We start from the raw sequence: 20,523 nt of genomic DNA on the forward strand, positions 1-20,523 counted from the left end.
TTGACCCTTTCCTGTTTCTCTAGTTTTCTTACACCTTGCTCCAACCTTATTTATACTCTTTGTTTCAGTGATGAGAGGATTTTCATTTTCTGTCCCCAGTGCCTAGAATTATCTCCCTTCTTGTGTCCATCCTTGACCTCTCTGGCTTCCTTCATTGTTGTTGTTTGGTCATTTAGTCATATCTAGCACTTAATGACCCCTTGAACCATACTATCCTTGCTGGGCTATTTTTTAACCCTTACTTTCTGTCCTTGTAACAACTATAAGACTGAAAGGCAAAGGCTAGGCAAACAGAATTAAGTGACTTGCCCAGGGTCACATAATTAGGAAATATCTGAGGTCAAATTTGAACCCATACCCTCCCAACTCCAGGTCTAGCCCTCTATCCACTGTGCTCTCTAGCTAAAGGAATTTCCAACTAAATAAGCTGTATAGAAGGATGTGAGAATGCTGCTTCTCTAGTAACTAAGTAGATGGTACAAAGATTATCTGCATGGAATGGAGTGAAGCATTGTGTAAGGTGGCCAGATATAGGGGAACGTGTGAATACACCCCCTACCAGAATAGCAAAGGCTCTAGGCCAATGTTCCAAAGCTGAAAGGGTTAAGGATTGTCATGAGGATTCATCAGCAATACAACCAAAAAGATCTAGTGATATGGAAGTAGCAGCTTTGTTGTTGTTATTGTCATTTTTCAGTAATGTCTGACTATTCCTAACACCATCTGGTTTTCTTGGCAAGGACACTGGAATGGTTGGCCATTTCCATCTCCAGTTCATTTTACAGATGAGGAAACTGTGGCAACTAAGGTTGAGTAACTTGCCCAGGGTCACACAGCTAGTCAATATCTGAGATTGGATTTGATTTCAGATCTTCCTAACTCTAAGCCCAGCACTTTCTCCATTATTTCACCTAATGGCAGAGGCCAGAAAAGAGGCTAGCAAGAAAATGGAATTCTCCTCTTAGGCAAGTGCTCAGAGACCTTGGTGACCAATAAACTCCTGGAAGGATTATCCTAAAATTGTTTCCTTTCAAGTACTTAGAATAATATGTGCTTAGAAGAGACATAGTATTACTACATTGACTAAGCCATGACCAGTTCATGCATAGGAGGAAAACCTTACTCTTCTAAGCCATGGTATTATGACCTGGAGGAAAGATATTAGGCAAAGAATTAAGGGACCCCTAGCTCAATTCTTAAATAACTATATGACTTTGGCTAAGTGAATTGCTCTCTCAGGGCTTCAATTTCTTCAGTCAAAAATGAGGATAATAATGTTTGCCCTACTTACTTCAGGAGACAAAATAAGTTAATAGATGTGAAAAGTGCATTAAAAATTAAAAGACTGCTTTACAAATGTGAAGTATTTTTAAAACTCATTTATCATGTGACCATGACCAACTTTCCCTGAATATATTTTCCCCTTTATTCCATTTCTTATAAAGTAAGGACATAATTTCTAACACACTTCATAAAGCTAATATAAAAGGCACATTTTCAGTGTTATTTTAAGCCAGTAAGAATTGTTTAAGACAAATTAATGCTTAAGAATAATCATTTGAAGTAGTTTATGAATCAGGCTTAACCGAAAAGATTAAAGGAATATGTTATTAGGAAAGGAAATTGAATTTGCCATCAGAAAACTTAAATGACTATCTTAGGTCTGCTATATAAATGTGTGACTTTGAGCAAGTCACTTTCCTACTGGGACCTCAGTTGCCTTAGCTTCAAAAGACAAAATTGTTAGAGCTGATTATTAGTAGTAGTGATAATCCTGGTAGCACTTGTATAGCATGTTAAGGTATGGTAGGCATTTTATAAATACTATTTCATTTTATTTTATTCTCACACCAATCTTGGAAGGTAGGTGCTATATATAATATAATAAGGATTATATAATATAATTATATTATAGAATTGGATAATGTAATATAGCAATATTATATAATTTAATAATTGTGTGATATAAACATATTATGTAATTAGAAAATAAGTAAGTTTACTAGTCTCTTTCAGATCTAAATCTATGATCCTATATGATGGTAATGTTGTGTATTGGAACAATCACTGCACTGGGAGTCAAAAAACCTGGACTCAAAGTATTACTATTGAAGAAACAGGTTGAGGGAGGTCAAAAGATATGCCTAGAGTCACACAGATATAGAAATAATTACTATGGATATGACTGAACAAGCCTCATCACTTCTCTCTGTGTCAGTTTCCTCATCTATAAATAAGGGTGGCAATACTGCTTACTTCACTGAAATGTCAAGGGAAAGTGATGTTTAAATCATACAGTGTTATAGAAATGTAAGTTTCCTCTATGTGAGCAGCTTTTTCTTATTCATTGATGAAACTTATTTTATGTCATAAAAATTCAACTTAATATTGCTTCTGATATATTCCAGAGCTTTGCCAAGGTAAACTAAAAGGTCTCCTATTGCTGGGATTTCCATAAGAGATCCAGAAGTTCTTGGTTCTCTATATTGCTGCCTCAGATACTTTTAGTATCCATTGCATATAATAACAATAACTAATATTTATATAACATTAAAGGTTGCAAAATACTTTATAAATATTATCTTGTTTTTTCTTACAATTACCCCAGAAAGTAGGTTCTATCATTATTCCCAATTTATGGATGAGAAAACTGAGAGAGAGGTGAAATTTCTGAAACAGGATATAAACTCACAGTTAACTAATTCTAAGTGCCATGTTATATCCTCATGCCTCTTTTACATTTTACAAAAGGAAAATATTATCATGTTTCTACCTTCTTAATTATAGAACATGCTTTTTTATCTTTCATACTCAAACTTTTCTTTTTCTCTCAGAGTTACTTTTATTTTTTCTGTTATTGTTATGCAAATTGTTTTTCCTGAGTCTGTTTACTTCTTGGTCAGTTCACACAGGTCTTCCCACAATTTTCTAAAGTCCATCCTTAAATTTTAAAAAATAATTTTAAATGTATCTCCATAAATAAAAAAAGGAATGTAGAAATTAGTTTACTAAACAATTTCTATGCCTATGTAGGGATATAATGTAATTGAAACTAGAGTTAGAACCAGAGAATTCAGGTGTTAATACTGACTCTGTTAATAACTGTGTGACCGTAGGAAATCATTTCACTACTTTAGACCTCATTTTTATCATCTGCAAAATGGCTTGGATATGATTTCATGATATTTAAGATCCATTTCAATTCTAAATCCTTTGAATAGAATTACTATTTCATAGCTTAAATTCTAAAGTGACAACACAGATATCATGAAGGTCTAAAAAGAACAGCAGAGAGATGCTGTATAATGATATACTGGTCTTTGATTGCTAACTGTTTTCAGATTTTATTTGTTTTTCTTCTTTGCATCTAAGTTGGCTATATAAGGGGGATAGGACAATTGAAACTCTTCAATAACTGGGCTCATTCCTGTAGAATTTCTATTGAGCCAAGAAATGCCTCTCTGTACTCTTGCTGTTATGGACAATCAAATGTTGCTAAAAGAAATGGAAACAAAGTTTTAAAGAGAAAAATAATAATAAAACAAAACAAACAAATATATATGAGACAGAAAAGGAAAGCATAGTCCTCATCAAGATGTTAGAGAGTGTGAGAAAGATCTGCAGAGATGGAAGAAAAGGACAAAGACAGCTGAACCAGAGACCTCTCTCCTGTTGGTATGATGTTGACAGATTGATGCCTCAGTAACCATGAGCAGCAAATCCCTGACTCCTATGACACTTTGACCTTCCACTGGCTCTTACTAAATGATCTTTCCCTCCACTGACCGCTCCTGAGGCTCTTTTTTTTCTTCTCAGAGAAGCAAGCTCCCTCCTCTTCAGGGATAGCCTCAACTCTTTTAGCTTTTTCAAGGTTTTGATAGGTCATACTAATTTTTTCCCTCTTTTTCTTCTTTGTTTTTCAAAAATACTATATGTTACATGAGATGATTCACTGGGAGGGGCAAAGGAGGGTTTCTGGGGTGGGGGAAATTAGAATGATGTAAGACAAAAGACATCAATAAAAAGCTATTTAAAAAAAGAAAATGGGGTTCTATAGGAGTAGTTTAAATGGGACCAAATTCATAATGCAAAGAGTACCTTTGGAAAAGTCTGGGCTACTACTACATTCTTGGGTAGCAAAAGATGGAGAGTTTTTTTATTGCTGCCCTATCTGTAACAATTGTGAGGACCTGGTTATTAAAAGCTTCTGGGACCAGAAACTTTTTTCTGTCAAATGTCACTGTGTCATGACTTGAGACACCATCATTCATGGGCATCTATCCTTTTCCTTCCTCGAAATTGCTCCCTTGAGTGCTTGTAACCTCTCTCAGGTTCAGTTAAGACTTCTATTAAGACAAACAGTGGGTAAGTAAAATGAGTATTGAATCCATAATCTGATTAATATAAAACTTTATGCTCTGGCTTTTAAAAAAAATCCCACGTGTTCCTTCATTTGAGAGCTCTCCCATTAAAGTACTATGATTAGAATATCCCATAAAGCTTTTCTTTACTTTGTGAAACTACACAGCTTTTCTCTTTTATTTTAGGGTCATTTTAGCTGATTCATGGTAACAAAACCTTTATAAAACCCTCCACCTTCCAGTAGCCTGTCACTATATTATTTTGCCTTGGACAAAAAGTTAAGCGAGGCCAGAGAATGATCCTTGTTAACTCAGATTCTAAAATGAGTTATAATAATAAATGGCATGCTCTCCTGTCATCTAACTAAATGTTCTGCAATCTTTTGTCTGAAGTAAATTTTTGGATGTGATATATCCAGCAGAGTACTGGAACCAGTTCCAACTTGTAAGATCCAATTGTCAAAATTTCAATATGAACATTAAAGCTCAGAATTCAGAAATTTCTACAAATCAAAGCTTGATATATTGTCTTATTGTGTGCATACATTTTTTCTTTCTTCCTAGAGAGCCTAGTTGTTAAATATTTAACAACAGACCCCTGTATCACTCTATAAGTAGTGTTTGAGTTCAGCAGGAGTATAGTAGAAACTAAGAAAATGAAATCATTACCTGACTGTAAATGTGGGTGAATTTTATGGCAACAACAATAATAAATAACTGGCATTTACATAGCCATTGTAGGTTTCCAAAGTGCTTTACATTTCTATGTTCATTATCTCATTTGAGTCTCACAGCATTACTGGGTAATTAGGGATCAGATGTAGCTATAGATAAAGAAACAAGGCCCTGCCAAATACCCTGTCAATAAACAGCCTAAATCAACCAAAAAGAGGGCCAAGACTTCTTTATTGGCTTAAACCCATGACCTTTAGAAACAGTTCTACCAGATTAATATTGACTCTGTTAGAATAGCCCAAAGACTTAATATATAATTAACTTAATCATGGCTCACAGAAGACATGTTTTCGGGCAAAGAAGAATATAAAAAAGTCATTGATCCTTGTCAAAGGAAGAATCCTTTAGAAGAGAGGACCATTGTACAAGAAGACTAAAGTGGAGCGGATGTGAATTGTACCATCAACTTCTCCATTTCCGCACCTACTTCTGAAATGACTTTTTAAGGTAAAAAAAAAAAGGAAATAAAAAAGAAAGTTAAGACAATTATCCAAAATATAAATAATTATTCTGAAGATGTCAATGAATGTTTTGGTCAGTCTTGATTTTATTTACCTCTGCTCATATCTCATAAGGCAAAGAGGTTTGACTAGTCAGCTTTGTTGAGATGTGAGCCCATGTTATTGTCAGCCTATCTACCAAAGCTGCCTTTGTAGGAATAATGCAAGCGACATACAGGATTGTAAAATTTGAAGCTAGTGACGACCAAGGAGAGCATCCAACCCAACCCCCTCATTTGATAGATGAGGAAACTAAGACACAAAGAGTTTAAGTGAATTGTCTGAGGTTACAGAAATGATGAATAACAGAACTGGGATATTTTTCAATGCTAGAAAAAAATCTAATTCACTAATTATTTTTTACTAAATTCTACTAACTATATTAAAATAGAAATGCATTCTCCTTTATCATTATTTCTAATGATGGATGCAGAGTGGGAAGTCAGGTGGCAAGAGAGTGAAAAACACTCAAATCTAAAATATCTTTTGGGAGGAAACAAAAGGGAAAATGTTTGATTTCAAAACTTATAATTGGAAAGGGCTAATAGTCCTGCTGGTGACCAAGTATAACAAAGTCAGGTTCCCCACATTCAGTTCTGTCTGCCTGTCTCAATTTGGAACAGTGTATATCCACCAGTCTAGAGGCACTCAGCACAGACTGCCAATTGTTATAATACATTCCAGGCTTCAGGCCTTTTTACAAGCAACAGATTCACATTGAGCAGCAGGCACAATGGGATCCTATTATCTCTACTACTATTTGAAAATTAATGTAGCTTTGTGAAACAGGGGCATTCAACCCCAGTGGTCATCTTTGCTTGATCCAAGGCTATTAAAAAAGAATATACTGTTCACATAGAAGAGTATGCAGACACACAGATAAGATCATCTGGTAAACACTCCCTTCAGGTTGATTTCCTTTAGGAAATGGAGTTTGTTTTCTAAACCTCAATTTGAACATTGGCTTGGGCAGCAAGAGAGGTTAGCTCATTAAAGGATGTCTTACTTGTAGTACATGCGCCTGAAGGACTGCAGGGAAAATAATGTATCCCTCTGCTGTGGCTGCTCATTTGTTTGCTTTGTTTTGTGTTATTGGGGTGGGGGAGAGGAAACAACTGGGTATATGAGTTCAGTGGAAGAATGATTTCTATGTAAAAGCAAAATTCCATTTGAAGCTCTGATTCCTAAAAATATTTCTTTTCATGTTCTTTCCAAAATGATCAGGAAAAGGAGTATAGAGAATCTAGAGGTAAATTCCTATCTGTCAGTTCATTTAAAGATTTATCTGTCTGTCAGTTGTTCTCTTTTCCCAACATAAACCTAAACCAGGGCTTCTTAACTTTTATTATGTCATAGACTTCTTTAACAATCTAGTGAAATCCTCTTTAGAATAATGTTTTTAAATGGATAAAATAAATACACAGGAGTCTGAAATAGTTATCTATCTAGCTAGTGATATAGTTTATGCATATATGTTTTATGTGTATACAACGAACATATTTTGCATGTATAACTCAAATATATGTTGTGCGTGAGCACATGTGTGTATGTGCATAAATTCAGAGATCCACTGAAATCTCTCCAGGCTCCTTAAGCCAAAGGTATTCTAGAACCAGCTCAAGCTGGCAAGAGAAAGGTGAACCTTAATTATTTTAGTTTTGAGTATTTACAGCTTTGAACCATTTCAAACATTTCAAATCAAGGTTTAATTTATTATTTTGTTGATTATTTAGAAGTGAGAAGGTAATGGAAAGATATTATTATAACTTGCATTATGTATTCTTCTATTTCAGAATTCTGCTTTTCAGATAACCTTGTTGAAGATTTCCTAACATGACCTTCCCTTAGGGGGACCCCAGGTCAAGAATGTCTGGTCTCAACTATTAGCACTCTCTCATTCAGTGATGGACTTGCCACACCTGCATTGCCCTCCCAGTTAGGTACATCTGTGTCAAGCTGCTCAGCCCCAAAACAACAATATCACCCCTTCCAACAGTCAAAAGGTTAGGCAGAGATTATGGCTTACTTGTTTTTGAGCCTTGGTGTACAACAGGCAGGCACAAACTGTTTTATCTACCAGAGATCTGGCTCATTGATGTCCTCTTCAGGAAGACCAGAAGTGATTCGTTTGACCCTACCTCTCCTCTGTTGCCTTATAAAAGTATTAGTCTCCTAAGTAATTTAAAAGGACTTTCCTATGGAGTATTAAATGGGTGTATATGAGGGATATATATAAATATGAAGAACAGTTTACAGTAACAAATAAAAAGGTTAATAATTTCACAACTTAAAAAGATTCCTATGGGTGTACTGGTTCTTAAGACCAACTCTACTATATCTGCTTATATTTGTTAACTTTTATTCTGTAACTTCCTGACTACTCTTAACTTTGATGTCAGCTTAGTTAAGTTTTATTGCTGGGATTTGGCTGGCCGGGGCTGTTATTTTCAGGTCCCTAGAAGACTCTGGGCATCAATTTTGGGGCATAGGAGTCTGGAATGTAGGCAAGAATTGCCTCGAAGTAGCAGAGTTTCTCTGGAAAACCTTGCATTAAGATAACAGGAATTAGCAGATCTAGGGGAAATTACTCTATATCATGTTGTTAAGACACTATTCAACTTGTCAGTTTTTAAAATGGTCCCAGAAAGTGATGGGGACCTACAAAGACCATCAATTGGAACCATCTATTAACTATAGAAGTGAGACTCCTTGATAATCAGAAAGGAAGAAATTATGGCCAATTATCTAACAAACTTTAAGGAAAAGAAAGTACTTACCAGTTGTAAAAAGATCTGTCAGAGCCAGGTGATAGCTCAGAAGAAAGTATTTTGTCGAGTGAAAAATACTTGTGAAGAAACATAAAAATCTTTCCTAGGACTGAATGGACCTTCTTTGGGGAGGTGACTGGGAAGCTCCTAAGGGAGCAAATTTCTAGCTGAAGAGAATCCTAGAATATAGTAACAACCTATTACATTTAGAAATAACCAAAAGCGAGTTTGGGTCCTCTTTAAGTTCAGATGTAAGAATTCAGGACTGTAACTCTGATGAAATGATGATCTACTTATTTATTAATCAGTTCTGGTACAGATGTAAAAAGTTTGGATCTATACCTAGAAGTCTAACCTAAAAGTGCTTCAACCAAACAACTAGTGACAAGAATAACATGAAATAGTTGGAGAAATAGGGAAAGTAGCCTCAGCAAGTCAATGATACTGTTTGACCATTTGATGTATGTTTGTTTTGCATAGAATTTCCCAAGATATAGAAATTACACATTCTAATTATTGTCAGAGACTCAAATGCACCACAGTTATATCTGTTCACCATACAGAATTTTGTTATTTGAGATCTCCTCCTATAAGATCGGATCTTCTCTGGTATTCTGATTCATCAGTACTCTGTGCATTTCTGAAGGAGGATTGTTGGGGCCACATAAGCAGAAAGCTCAGTTCAGACATCTCACTTCTCACCTGGCAGCAATACATTCAGATTTTTTTCGACTGACTTCTCCACCATGCACCTTGGGTCAGGAACCTTCTCTTTCCCTCCCTTCAATCTTTCATATTTTTCAGGTTCCTTTGATGTGTTGTTTCCCCTCATTAGATTATAACCTCCTTGGGAAGAGGGATTGACTTTACTTTTTCATATTTGGTCCCCAGCACTTAGCACAGTGCCTGGCACCTACTAGATACTTAATCATGTTAATTCACTGACTGACTTTATTTTCATATAAACTAATTATTATGCCTGCATTATCATTAGAAAAAAATTCTTGACATTGCTCTTCCTAGATTTTAAATTGCATTCTCGACTCTTTTTCATTCTTTATATACTATAAACAAGCATCTACAATTATAAAATGTACATGTAATATGTTCTATGGGTGTCACTGAAATAGCATGTCTTGTGGTGCTTTGAATTGTGCTGTGCCTGTTTTTAATGTAAGTTGTAACTAGTCGATGATTGTGATGTTGTGATAGCCATTACTTTTATGATGGGTGCTGGAAGTTATGTTATTAATGTAAATTAACATTTACAAATTTCAAGGGTACTCTAGGAACTGCAAAATTTTGGTTCCAGGAAGGAATATAGCCCTGAGTTACCAAGATCCATGATAACAGAGACTTTAGAAGGCACCCCCAGAATCACAAGAACTTTCCTAGGATATAAAGAATCTTGGGATTTGTATTTTCAGTCATCCAAAAAAGTTTGGTTTTCTTAGTAATTCTTGTAGTCTTCAGGGGGAAAACTTCTGCAAAAGTTTTGGGAATTCAGAAATCAGAAGCAGAGAGGTGAAAAGCCAGTCACAAACAGATGAGAATGAAAATGAGACTTGAGCAAATGGACTCACAAGCCCAATGTGGAAAGGGGACAAGATAGGGGATGGTAAACATGGACTGAAACTGAGAGCAGGGCCAAAGCAAAATATTTGTCAGTTGGTAAAAAAAAAAATCTAGCCAACAGCTCCTTTCTCTGAGAATGTTTAGAAAATTCCCTCTCAGAATTCAAATCTCAATTGCATTCATTAGCAATTCCCCCTCAGACTAACTATTAGAAAGGGGGAGTAGAAGAGAAAAGGGAATTTTAGGATGAGTCCATCACAACTAAACATACTTTGAAAGTTTATCAATATTTTTGTTGCTTGATATTGCATGACCATCAATGGTAAATTACTTTAAAACTATAAATTCACTATACAGTATTGTGTTAAGAAAAACTAGACTATGGGAAAAGACATTTCTCCAATTTTATTTTAAGGTAGTGATTTGGCAATTAGAGCAAGAGTTCCACCATTTTACCAATTTATTGATATTATTCTTAGGCTAGTCATTAGACTGCCTTTGAAACTCAAGAGAAAGAGAATAAGGAAGCAATTCAGTAGCAGAAACGAGTTGGGGCTACTGTTAATAAATATACCCATGTATATATCATTCGCCCAGAGCCTACACTGCTGTAGAGGAGGAGGGCATAAAAAGATTTTTTTTATCCAAAATTAAATGCAATTTCTGCAAAGCAATTTCTGGGAAGAGAAGATGAATAACTGGAGAGATCAGGATAGGTTTCCTATAGGAGGTGGTGCTGAAGTTGAGTTCTGAAGTAAAGTAAATGTTATGAGCAACTAGAATATTCATCTGCCTGACTTCAAATATGACCTCAGATTCTTATTAGCTGTGTGACCTTGGGCAAGTCACTTTACTCTGCTTGTCTCAGTTTCCTTATCTATAAAATGAACTGGAGAAAAGAATGGCAAATTCTTGTAGCATCTTTGCCAAGAAAACCCCAAATGGAGTCCTAAAAAGTCAGAGAAGGATGAAAAATGACTGCACCACAAATATTATAAGGCAGAAGTGAGAAGGTAGTGCATTTCACACAACTTCCAACTCTATGCTTTTGTTCTATCCCCGCCCCCCACCCATGCCTGGAATACTCTCTTCCTCATATCCACCTCTCAGAAACTATTTTCTTTCCATATTCACCTCAAATGTCATCTTTGCATGAAGATTTATTCAGTCTACCCAGCTACGAGTACCTTCTGCTTAAAGGATACCTACCATCTACTCTGTATATATCATATATATATATACATATATATGTATATGAAGCATATATTATATATGTAAATATCCAGCTATTCTTTCTGTTTTTCTTTTCTTAAAATTTGCTACATACAACACATACCAACATATGTTATACATGTGTGTATATTGTTGTATATATTTATATCATTCATATATACATATATATGTATATCATACTAATATATAGTATATATGTAGTATAATGTACAATATATTATTTTATTATAAACATATTATATTTCTATTATATAAATAAATATATTACAAATATTATAAATATAAAATATTGCATTATTTTATATAGATGCCTCCATTGTAAGCTCATTGATGTCAGGGATGATTTTTCATTTGTTTTTTGTGGGGGGGCAGGGAGTGTAGAGGAAGAGTCCTAAGCATTGAGCACAGTGTCTGTTGATGATGTCAAATCCAGCACTTTTCTCATTCCATTGTATCATCTTCAGTTAATAAAAGCCTTTAAAAATGTGTATATGGCCAGATCCAGCTACTCTTTTTGTTTTCCTTTAGTGCCATGATTCTTTTCTCATAATTTGTAGCCACAGAGAAATGATTCTGATTTCAGTAATGAGTGATTTCCCTTCTATTAAGAATTTGCTCATTTTCTTATAGGAAAAAGCATTCTTAATTTACAGATGTGAAATTTTTGAGGTTTTCACATCTCTCATTTCTTGATCCCATATGATGTTTTCCAGTGTGGTTTTCATCATTTCCCTTATGCCCACCTCAGTGAAGTCATCATGAATTAAGGAGTACATTAGTTTAGTTGTAGATTTTAGATTTTCCATCTAATTTCTTTACTGTATCACCTGCAGCAGTTGTGTGTTGCATGAGGTACAATTATTTTAATATATCTATAATTTATGTAGAAGTTCATGGTTTGTGAAGTGCTTTACATATATTATTTCAGTTGATCCTCATAAAACCTGTGAATTTGGTATTAATATTATCTTCAATTTATAGATGAAGAAATTGAGGTTGAGAGGTGAAGAAACTTGTCCACAGTCACACAACTTCTTAGTGTTGGGGGCAGTATTCAAATACAAGTCTACCTGACTTAAAACTAAAACTCTATCCACTATGAAAAACTGTCTCCCTTCCATCACCTTCATGATAGACTTTTTGTCCAGCTCATAATAAGCAATTCAAGGTGAGATGAATAATTATATTATCAAATTATATTTTTGCTAACTCTTTTGATGAAACTAACTCAATTTTTTCCCTCCTTTCCAAGAAGGCATCCTTATATTTAGCTTTAATGTCTTTATTTCTTCCATTTTCACTTATAGAGAGAATAGCAATGTATATGTGATTTCTCCAATAAGAAATTACTTTTCCCCCTTTATACACAATGAACCTAGCACATACGTAGTAGACACATAAAAGAATGCTGAATTGAACTAATTGAATTTATGTGGTTTTTGATCATGGCTAAATAATTCATCACCTTCAAATGATGCAAACCTTCAGATATTTAGTCTTTCTATACTTCAAAACCAAACACAATCTACAATAGGTTCGTATATTTCTCTTCTTTTCTACCTTCTACTTATAAATATGAAAAATAATAAGGGCTGCTATAAATATAAAAATTAGTATTTTAATTAAAGCCATGTTGATAGATAAAGTCATTAGACCACGCGCTTGTAAGAATTCAAAATTGCCGCCTCCATTTTGTTACCTCTCATCTCTCCCAGAGCCTGCTAGCCAAGAGGCCACTCCCTCCTAACCCAGGAGATTTAAACTCTTCTCTGCGTGGAGACGTAGGCCTCCCCACGCCCAAAGAACTGGAACCGGAAACCCTTTGGACCATGGGAAATGTAGTTTGACAATTTCCAAGTGTCCATAGAAAATATATATACTTTTAGATAGCATCTCCCAAATTTCACTTTTACATACTCACAAACTTTTGTAGCTTCCAGTCTTATAGTACTGTGCTAAGAAAGAATGTGAATCTAAGGTTTGCCCAAAAGTTGGGGATTGGATGAAGAAGTTTGATATAAAACTATGATGAAATACTGTTGTATTGATCTCAGTGACATAATGACCAACCAGCCAAAGGATCTTTTTGTTTGCAAAAGCTTAAGTAAATCAAATCATCCCTAATACTAAGATTTGGAGTGATTTGGAGTCAGATATACCTGGGAGCAAATTCCATCTCCATTGGTTTATTTGGACTCATCAAGGAGTCCCTTAAAATCAAAGTCAAAGTCTTTTCCACTAGCAAAATCAAAGCAAAGAAATATATGAACTCTCTGCGGATGTTTGCACTAATTTTAGAGGCAGAATGATATTTTCTCAAACAAAATTGAAGCCCTAAACAAAAGATATATCCTCTAAATCTCATCACCAAGATCTCCTATGATAAGACTTTTTCACTCTCCTTGCTTCAGTTAAAAATTATACTCCTTAAAAATCACATCAGGATGACCAAGGTTCTGGGACTTCCTTTTGGTTATACCCTACATTTCAGGATACCTAATATAAAAGAGTCCATGGCCAACAGGGACAGTAAGGATGCAAACAATACAATTCTGGCCCCACTAAGAGTCTAATCTGATAAACTGTCTATGTCCTGTTATATAAAATAGGTACACTTAGTTGTGAAATTTGTGAGTTACAGCTTATTCTCTATAATGGGCAATATTACTATTACTAAAAGAAGTAATGATATTACTTTATTATAACTAAAGAAGCAATGGATTTGGAGTTGTGAGGCTTAGGATCTATCCTCAATTCATCTGTTTACTAACTGTGCAAATTTGAAGTTGGGAAAATTGATCTCAGGTTGTTTCCCAATGTTTAAATTTTTAAAAATAATAACAATAACAACAACAAACAACAACAACATGCTTATACAATCTAATGAGATTGTTGTGAAGAAAAATCTTTGTAGACACAAAAATTATGTATAAATAATTATATTAGCTGGCATTTTATTTCACTGTAAAATTGCAAGATGATTTATGATTCAGACATCCCATTTCCTGTCATCCTGCAACATTTTTGACTTGTTGAATTCTCTAGAAGCATCCATTTTGGACTTCTTTGACTTCTCTAGCATATCCCCATGATGAGTGCCTTCTCCCTGAGCCCTCTTCACTCTTCACCTTTCTTTTGTGTGTTGTCTCCCCCATTAAATTGCAGACTCCTTGGAGGCAGAAACTCTTTCTTCTTTGTACTCCCTGTGCTTAGCACAGTACCTAACACATAGTAGGCACCTACTAAATGGTTATTGACTATAGCTATGTGTATCATTTTTTTCGAGCTTTCACAACAACCCCATGAGCTACTAGTATCATTAACTTCAATTTACAAATGAGAAGACAGAGGCTCAGAAAGGTTAAAAACCTGACTATTGTGACTTAGCTAATAAGTGTTGGAGATGAGATTCATTCCCAGGTGAACCTGATTCCAAATCGAGAAATCCATTTATAACACATGGAGAGGTTATACTAAGATTATTGTTGCCATCAAACCTCTAAACAGTCATGTACCCATTTCTCAAGGAAAACAATAGGGATAATATAAATGGTCTATACAGGTAGAATATATAAATCTATAAAATTAATTTATCTACTTTCTGAAAATAGTAATCTAAAGAAAGAAGTTGAAAAGCCTTCACTAAAACAACATATAGTGATATAATTTTCTGCTCACCCCTAAGGAGACGTCAAATTGCAGTAGCTCAATCACATACCAATTTCGGTGGGAAGATATGTAATTTGGTTTTTTGGTAAATCCAGAACTCTCATTTCCTGAAAGAGCTGAATATAAGTAGGGATAGTCCGAATGAGGGTATTTTCTATGTGCCATTCTTTCAGATAGGTCTGTTCTTGGAGGGAATCTGGGAGTTCCTAAAATAGAATAAAATTATATGTATCAGAACTGTCACGTGGGTATTTGGTACTCAATGGTAATGTATAAATATACACACATATACATACAATCATGCATAGAGACAAACATGCATACATACATACATAGAGTGGCCAAATAAAAATAGTATGTTGCCAAAAGAGTTAGCAATTAAACATTTTACTACATAGCCATTTGCCAAAAAGCATCAGGAGTTTAGATGTCATTTACTTTAGTTTTGAAAACTTGTATACTTTCAAAAATGCATTGAAGGGACAATAGTTTTTTAAAATCATATGCTTGGTGAAACTAAGAAAAACTGGGGATGGGGAAGAGAGGGTGATACAGTTAAATCTGTATTTACATTATAGAAATTTAATACTTTTAATGATTTTTCCCTTAATTATAGTCATAAATCAGTAAAGAAGTTTTTTATAATTTTGTTGTGTTTTCCTCAATATTATTAAATATCCCTACTGGCTATTGTGAAAATAGCTCCAAACAGCAGAGAGAGGTTGACTTTACAAAGCACTTATAATCAAAGAAGACTAGAAAGTCAAGTGATCTGGGCTCTAATTCTAGAAGACAGATAATTAACTGGAGAAAAGCAATTTTATTATGGAGATCTTTGTGACCAAGTAGGGCCACTAATTTCCACTCCTAGGAATCAACCAAAAACTATTATCTTTTTTATTCCTACTCCTTCTATTGGTGAATCACCAACTGCTTAAATATAAACCAGATCCTTCCCCAACCCTGACTTCCCATTTTCCTATCCTGATTCAGCTCAGTTGTTCCTTATGCCATGTCTCACTTGAGCCTCTTCTGTGTTCTCTGGAATTTTGTTCCATAAATAACAAAATTGCCTTCATTTTAGTCCTCTTCCTGTAGAATTTCTTCCATTTACTCCACCCAGAAGGAACTGTAGCCCTAGCCACTTCTCCACCATTAGCTTGCCTTTTGTAGCATGCTCTCCAACATACTGATCCTAAAGGGGGAATTGGTACACTCTTTACTCCCCAGGGCTATTTCCAGAATAACCTCCAATCACTCCATTTCTCCTTGTCTTATTCCTTCAAAAACTATTATTTGTTCTCAAAAGAATCTGCAATATCTATACTTTCAGTATTCTCCCAATATATCATTCCTGCTCTGGTCTCATTCTTCTCCCTGAATCTGAACTATTGAGGTAACCAGTTCAACTCCATTGCTCTTCTATGCTCTTGAATCTCTTGTTCTCCCTAAACCCTTATCTTCTCTAAGCTGGTACTTTATCAAATTCCAAACCTGGATAATTCCAACAGTACTCTCCCTCTGTTCCTACACTTGTGCTGCTAAATAGAGTTGGAAGAAATCAGAAAACTAAACTTAATCCACTACAAATTTAAGCATCTAATCTCAACTGAGCCCTCACTTAAGTTAGACAATTCTTTTAGAGGGAATAGACCCTTAGATGCAAAAATATTTATAGCATCATTTTTGTTGTAATAAAGAACTGGAAACAAAGCAGGTATCCATCATCTGGGAGTGGTTGATTAAATTATAACATATGAATGTAATGAAATATCCTTCTGCAGTAAGAAATGATGAAAAATCTTGGAGGACTTTTATGAATTGTGGCAGAGTGAAGTAGGCAGAACCAGTGGAGTAGTTTATGCATGTTTATCACATTGTAAAAGAAAACGACTGAAATTTTTAAGAGCTATGATCAATGTAAAGAATAATTATGAGCACAGAAAACTGATGAAATTTCCTATTTCTTGGCAAAAATTATGGAATTGGACATAAATTTTCAGACACAGCTAGTGTATACATTTGTTTTATATGATGCTATTTATTTTTATAAGGCAGGGCTTTATTTTAAGGCATAAGAGAGTTGAAACTGAGGTAATATTTTTTAAAAAGGAGAGGCAGCTAGTTAGCTCAGTGGATTGAGAGCTGTACCTAGAGATGAGCTCCTGGGCTCCTGGGTTCAAATATAGCCTAATACACTTTCTAGTTGTGTGACCATAGGCAAGTAATAATCCCCATTGCCTAGCCCTTACCTCTCTTCTGCCTTAGAAACAATATACAATATTAATTCTAAGATGGAAGGTGAGGTTTTAAAAAAAAATAAGGAAATGAATGTGTCAATGGATCAATAAAGGTAAACCAAAAGAAGCAAAAAAGAAGGAATTTCAGATAGGAATACATACAAGTATCAAACAAAAAACTATGTGGGACAACGATTCATATTTTCAAACTTAGTTCTTTTTTTCTCTGTACTTCTTTTATTGAAAATGTTTGTCTTTGTTGATCTTTCTCAAGTTCATCATAATAAAATGGAAAAATTAAGAAAAGATAATCATTTTATCTTCTCTAATTAATTTTCTCCATTTCCAATAGAATTTGCTTCAAACTTTCTCTTTCTTCCTTAATCCTTTCATGCCATCTTTTCCCACTTCCCTATTATTCAATAACTTTATTGCATATTTTATTTTAAAAATACATCTCATTCTACATCTTACTCTCATCTCTTTATCTCCACATATCTTTATATCATTCCCTATTCTGTCCTCCTTTACTTCAGTACCTGATGAAATGACCCTTCAAAATGTACCTTAATTGTGCCCCCTACTTCAGCAGATTATACCACAACCATACATTTTTTTCTCATCATCCTCAATCTCTTAATGTCTATTGATCCCTCTCTGCTAGAAATATATCTGCTCTGCAAAAACAAATAAATAGATAGATAGATAGATAGATAGATAGATAGATAGATAGATAGATAAAAAGACTCACTAATAAACAAAATAGACCCTCTATGAAGCTGTGTGTCCTTTATCTCTCCCCAGTTTTTTAGACAAATTCCTGGAAAAAGTTATCTATATTCAGTATCTCTACTTCCTCTCACCCCATCCAATATTCCAAAAACAACATTCTTCCAACAGGATGTGATCTTTTATCTTTTCAGCTCTCCCTCTTCCTGACTTGTCTTAAACCCATTCTTTCTCTATAATCCTTATCGCCACTTTCTTCTCTTTTCCCTCCTCCTTTTGTAATCTGACTCCTAATCTTATGCCTAAACTGAAAGTACTTTCTCCAAAATTACAAATGATCTCTTCAATGATTAATATATGGGTTTTTCTTATTCTTTAATACTTCTCAAACTCTCTGAAGCATTTAACACTCTTGATCATACTCTCTTGGATATGCTCTCCTCTCAGACTTTTTTATGGTACTAATTTCTCATTTCTCCTTTTACCGACATCTATCTGCTCCTTATTCTCCTTCCCTGGTTCACCTTCCATTGCATATGTCCTAACTGTTACTGTACCATAAGATTGCCATGTGCCTTCTTTTATTCTATCTCTCTCCCCTTCCATAGATAGATAGATAGATAGATAGATAGATAGATAGATAGATAGATAGATAGATAGATAGACAGGCAGATTTCTCTTATGGTAAACACATCAGCTCCCATAAATTTTATTATTCTTTCTATGCAAATTACTCCAAGACCAATATTTCTGGCCCAAATCTCTTTCTTGAGCTTAAGTCATACATTTCCAACTGCTTTTTAACCACGTCACATTGGAAGTCCCACTGGCATCTCAAGCCCAATATATTCAAAAATGATATAAACTACATACATAGATAAATGTTTAGCAACTGACTTTCCAAAAAAAGTCCATGTGGCATACTTTTAAATTCAATTTGCTTTAGCATTATTTTGACAATAATTCTTTTTAGTCTAGATATTAAAAAACAAAGTACTGACTTGTAGTATTTATTAATTTCTGAAATATACTCATTCACATAGAAAATCTAACAATTGGATCTTGTGAGCTGATTTGAGCTGGCTCAAGTATACTCCTGTTTTTTACCCCCTAACCCAAATAAATTCCTCTTCCACATCTCTATTTCTGTTGAAGACATCACAGTCTTTCTAGGCAGAACTTTGTGGCTCATCATTTGGGGAATGACAAATCAGCTGCAGTTTATTATTGTGATGGAATACTATTGTGCTATGAGAAATGATGAGCAGGATGATTTTGGAAAAATCTGGAGAGACTTATATGAACTGTTGCAAATTGAAGTGAGCAAAACCAGAAAAACATTGTACACAGGGACGGCAATAGTTTTTTTTTGGTTTTTTTGTTTTAATGAGAAACTATGTATGACCTAAGTATTCTTAGCAATGTAGTGATCCAGGACAAACACAGACTCTCATGAAAACATCATCTATATTTTGAAAAAGAATTGATGGAGTCTGAATGTATACTGAAATATCATATTTTGATTTATTTTTCTTCCTATTTTTTATTTGAGATCTCTTTCATAAAAGGCTAATATGAAAAAATGTATTACAAGGTTGCATATGTAAAATATATATATATATATATATATCAATCAGATTATTTGCCATCTCAGTAAGGGGAAGGGGAGGAGGGATGGTGAGGAGTAATGGAGAAAAGGAATTCAGAATTCAATTTTTTTAAAATGAATGTTAAAAAAATTTAGATGTCATTGGGAAAAATAAAATATTTTTTTTTAAAAAGCAAGGCAACCTCACCAGAATGAAATGAAAGCACTTAACAATTTTTGTTACTTTTTTTCCATTAAAATTTCCATTACAAGTAAAAAATAAAGTGAAAAGAAGTTTGTGGCTCTAATGTTACCCTCTCACTCATTTCATGTATCAAATGACAAATTTTGTTTTTTCTACCTCCATATTATCTTTTGTATCTAACATCATTTCTCTACTCCTCTGATTACTACTACACTAGCTTAAGCCCTCATCAACTCCTGTTGGACTGTTTAAATAGACTTCTAATTATTTTCTCTGGATCAAGTCTCAAAATTCTGCTCATACATGCCATAGTGTTTCTTCTAAAGTATAAGTCTGACCCTATCAATCCATTACTCAATAAATTATAAAAGCATTATATTACCTACTGGATCAACTCCAATGGGTTGAAAGGGTTAATACAGACTCAGAGAAATATTCTGTGCACAGGGAAAATCTGGATCAATGATTTTAATCTATAAACTTCAACATTAATTTTCTTGGGTATTCATTTTATTATTGTCTAGTAAGCAGCAAGGTCAGAGTCACTGTCCTTCATTTTTACTATATAGCTCTCAAAGCGAAATAAAACTGAAGTGCCACCTCCTACAGGAAGTCAATTCTGATCATTCTCCTTGTTGTCAGTACTCTTGCTTTGTATATATTTTGTTCAGAGGGGAAAAGTTGCAGGGATCCCCTAACAATTGAATTTTTCCAGGCCACTTGATAAAATTACAGAATACTTCTGGCAGGTAACATCAAGCATGAGATGTTAAGGTAATTGCATTTACACCATATAAAATAATATACCATCTTCAAATTCCAAATGAACCCTTTCCCCCTTATACAGTGTGTGAAATCTTGAATAACTCATACCCTGAGTGACTTTGCATTCTTCAAATCTTTGCATTCCTCATCTATAG

General features: G+C 34.4%; 1 protein-coding gene across 1 annotated transcript in view; it reads right to left on the reverse strand.

The window, feature by feature from the left end:
• Nucleotides 1-20,523, reverse strand: part of LRRC2 (leucine rich repeat containing 2) — a 206,874-nt gene that overhangs the window by 75,733 nt on the left and 110,618 nt on the right. Inside the window, exon 4 of the mRNA XM_044661335.1 lies at nucleotides 14,891-15,047. Within this exon, the coding sequence (XP_044517270.1) occupies nucleotides 14,891-15,047 (157 nt within the window). The remainder of the gene's footprint in view (nucleotides 1-14,890; nucleotides 15,048-20,523) is intronic.

The sequence above is a fragment of the Gracilinanus agilis genome, chromosome 1 (assembly GCF_016433145.1).
Source record: "Gracilinanus agilis isolate LMUSP501 chromosome 1, AgileGrace, whole genome shotgun sequence".
In the NCBI taxonomy this organism is placed as follows: Eukaryota; Metazoa; Chordata; class Mammalia; order Didelphimorphia; family Didelphidae; genus Gracilinanus; species Gracilinanus agilis.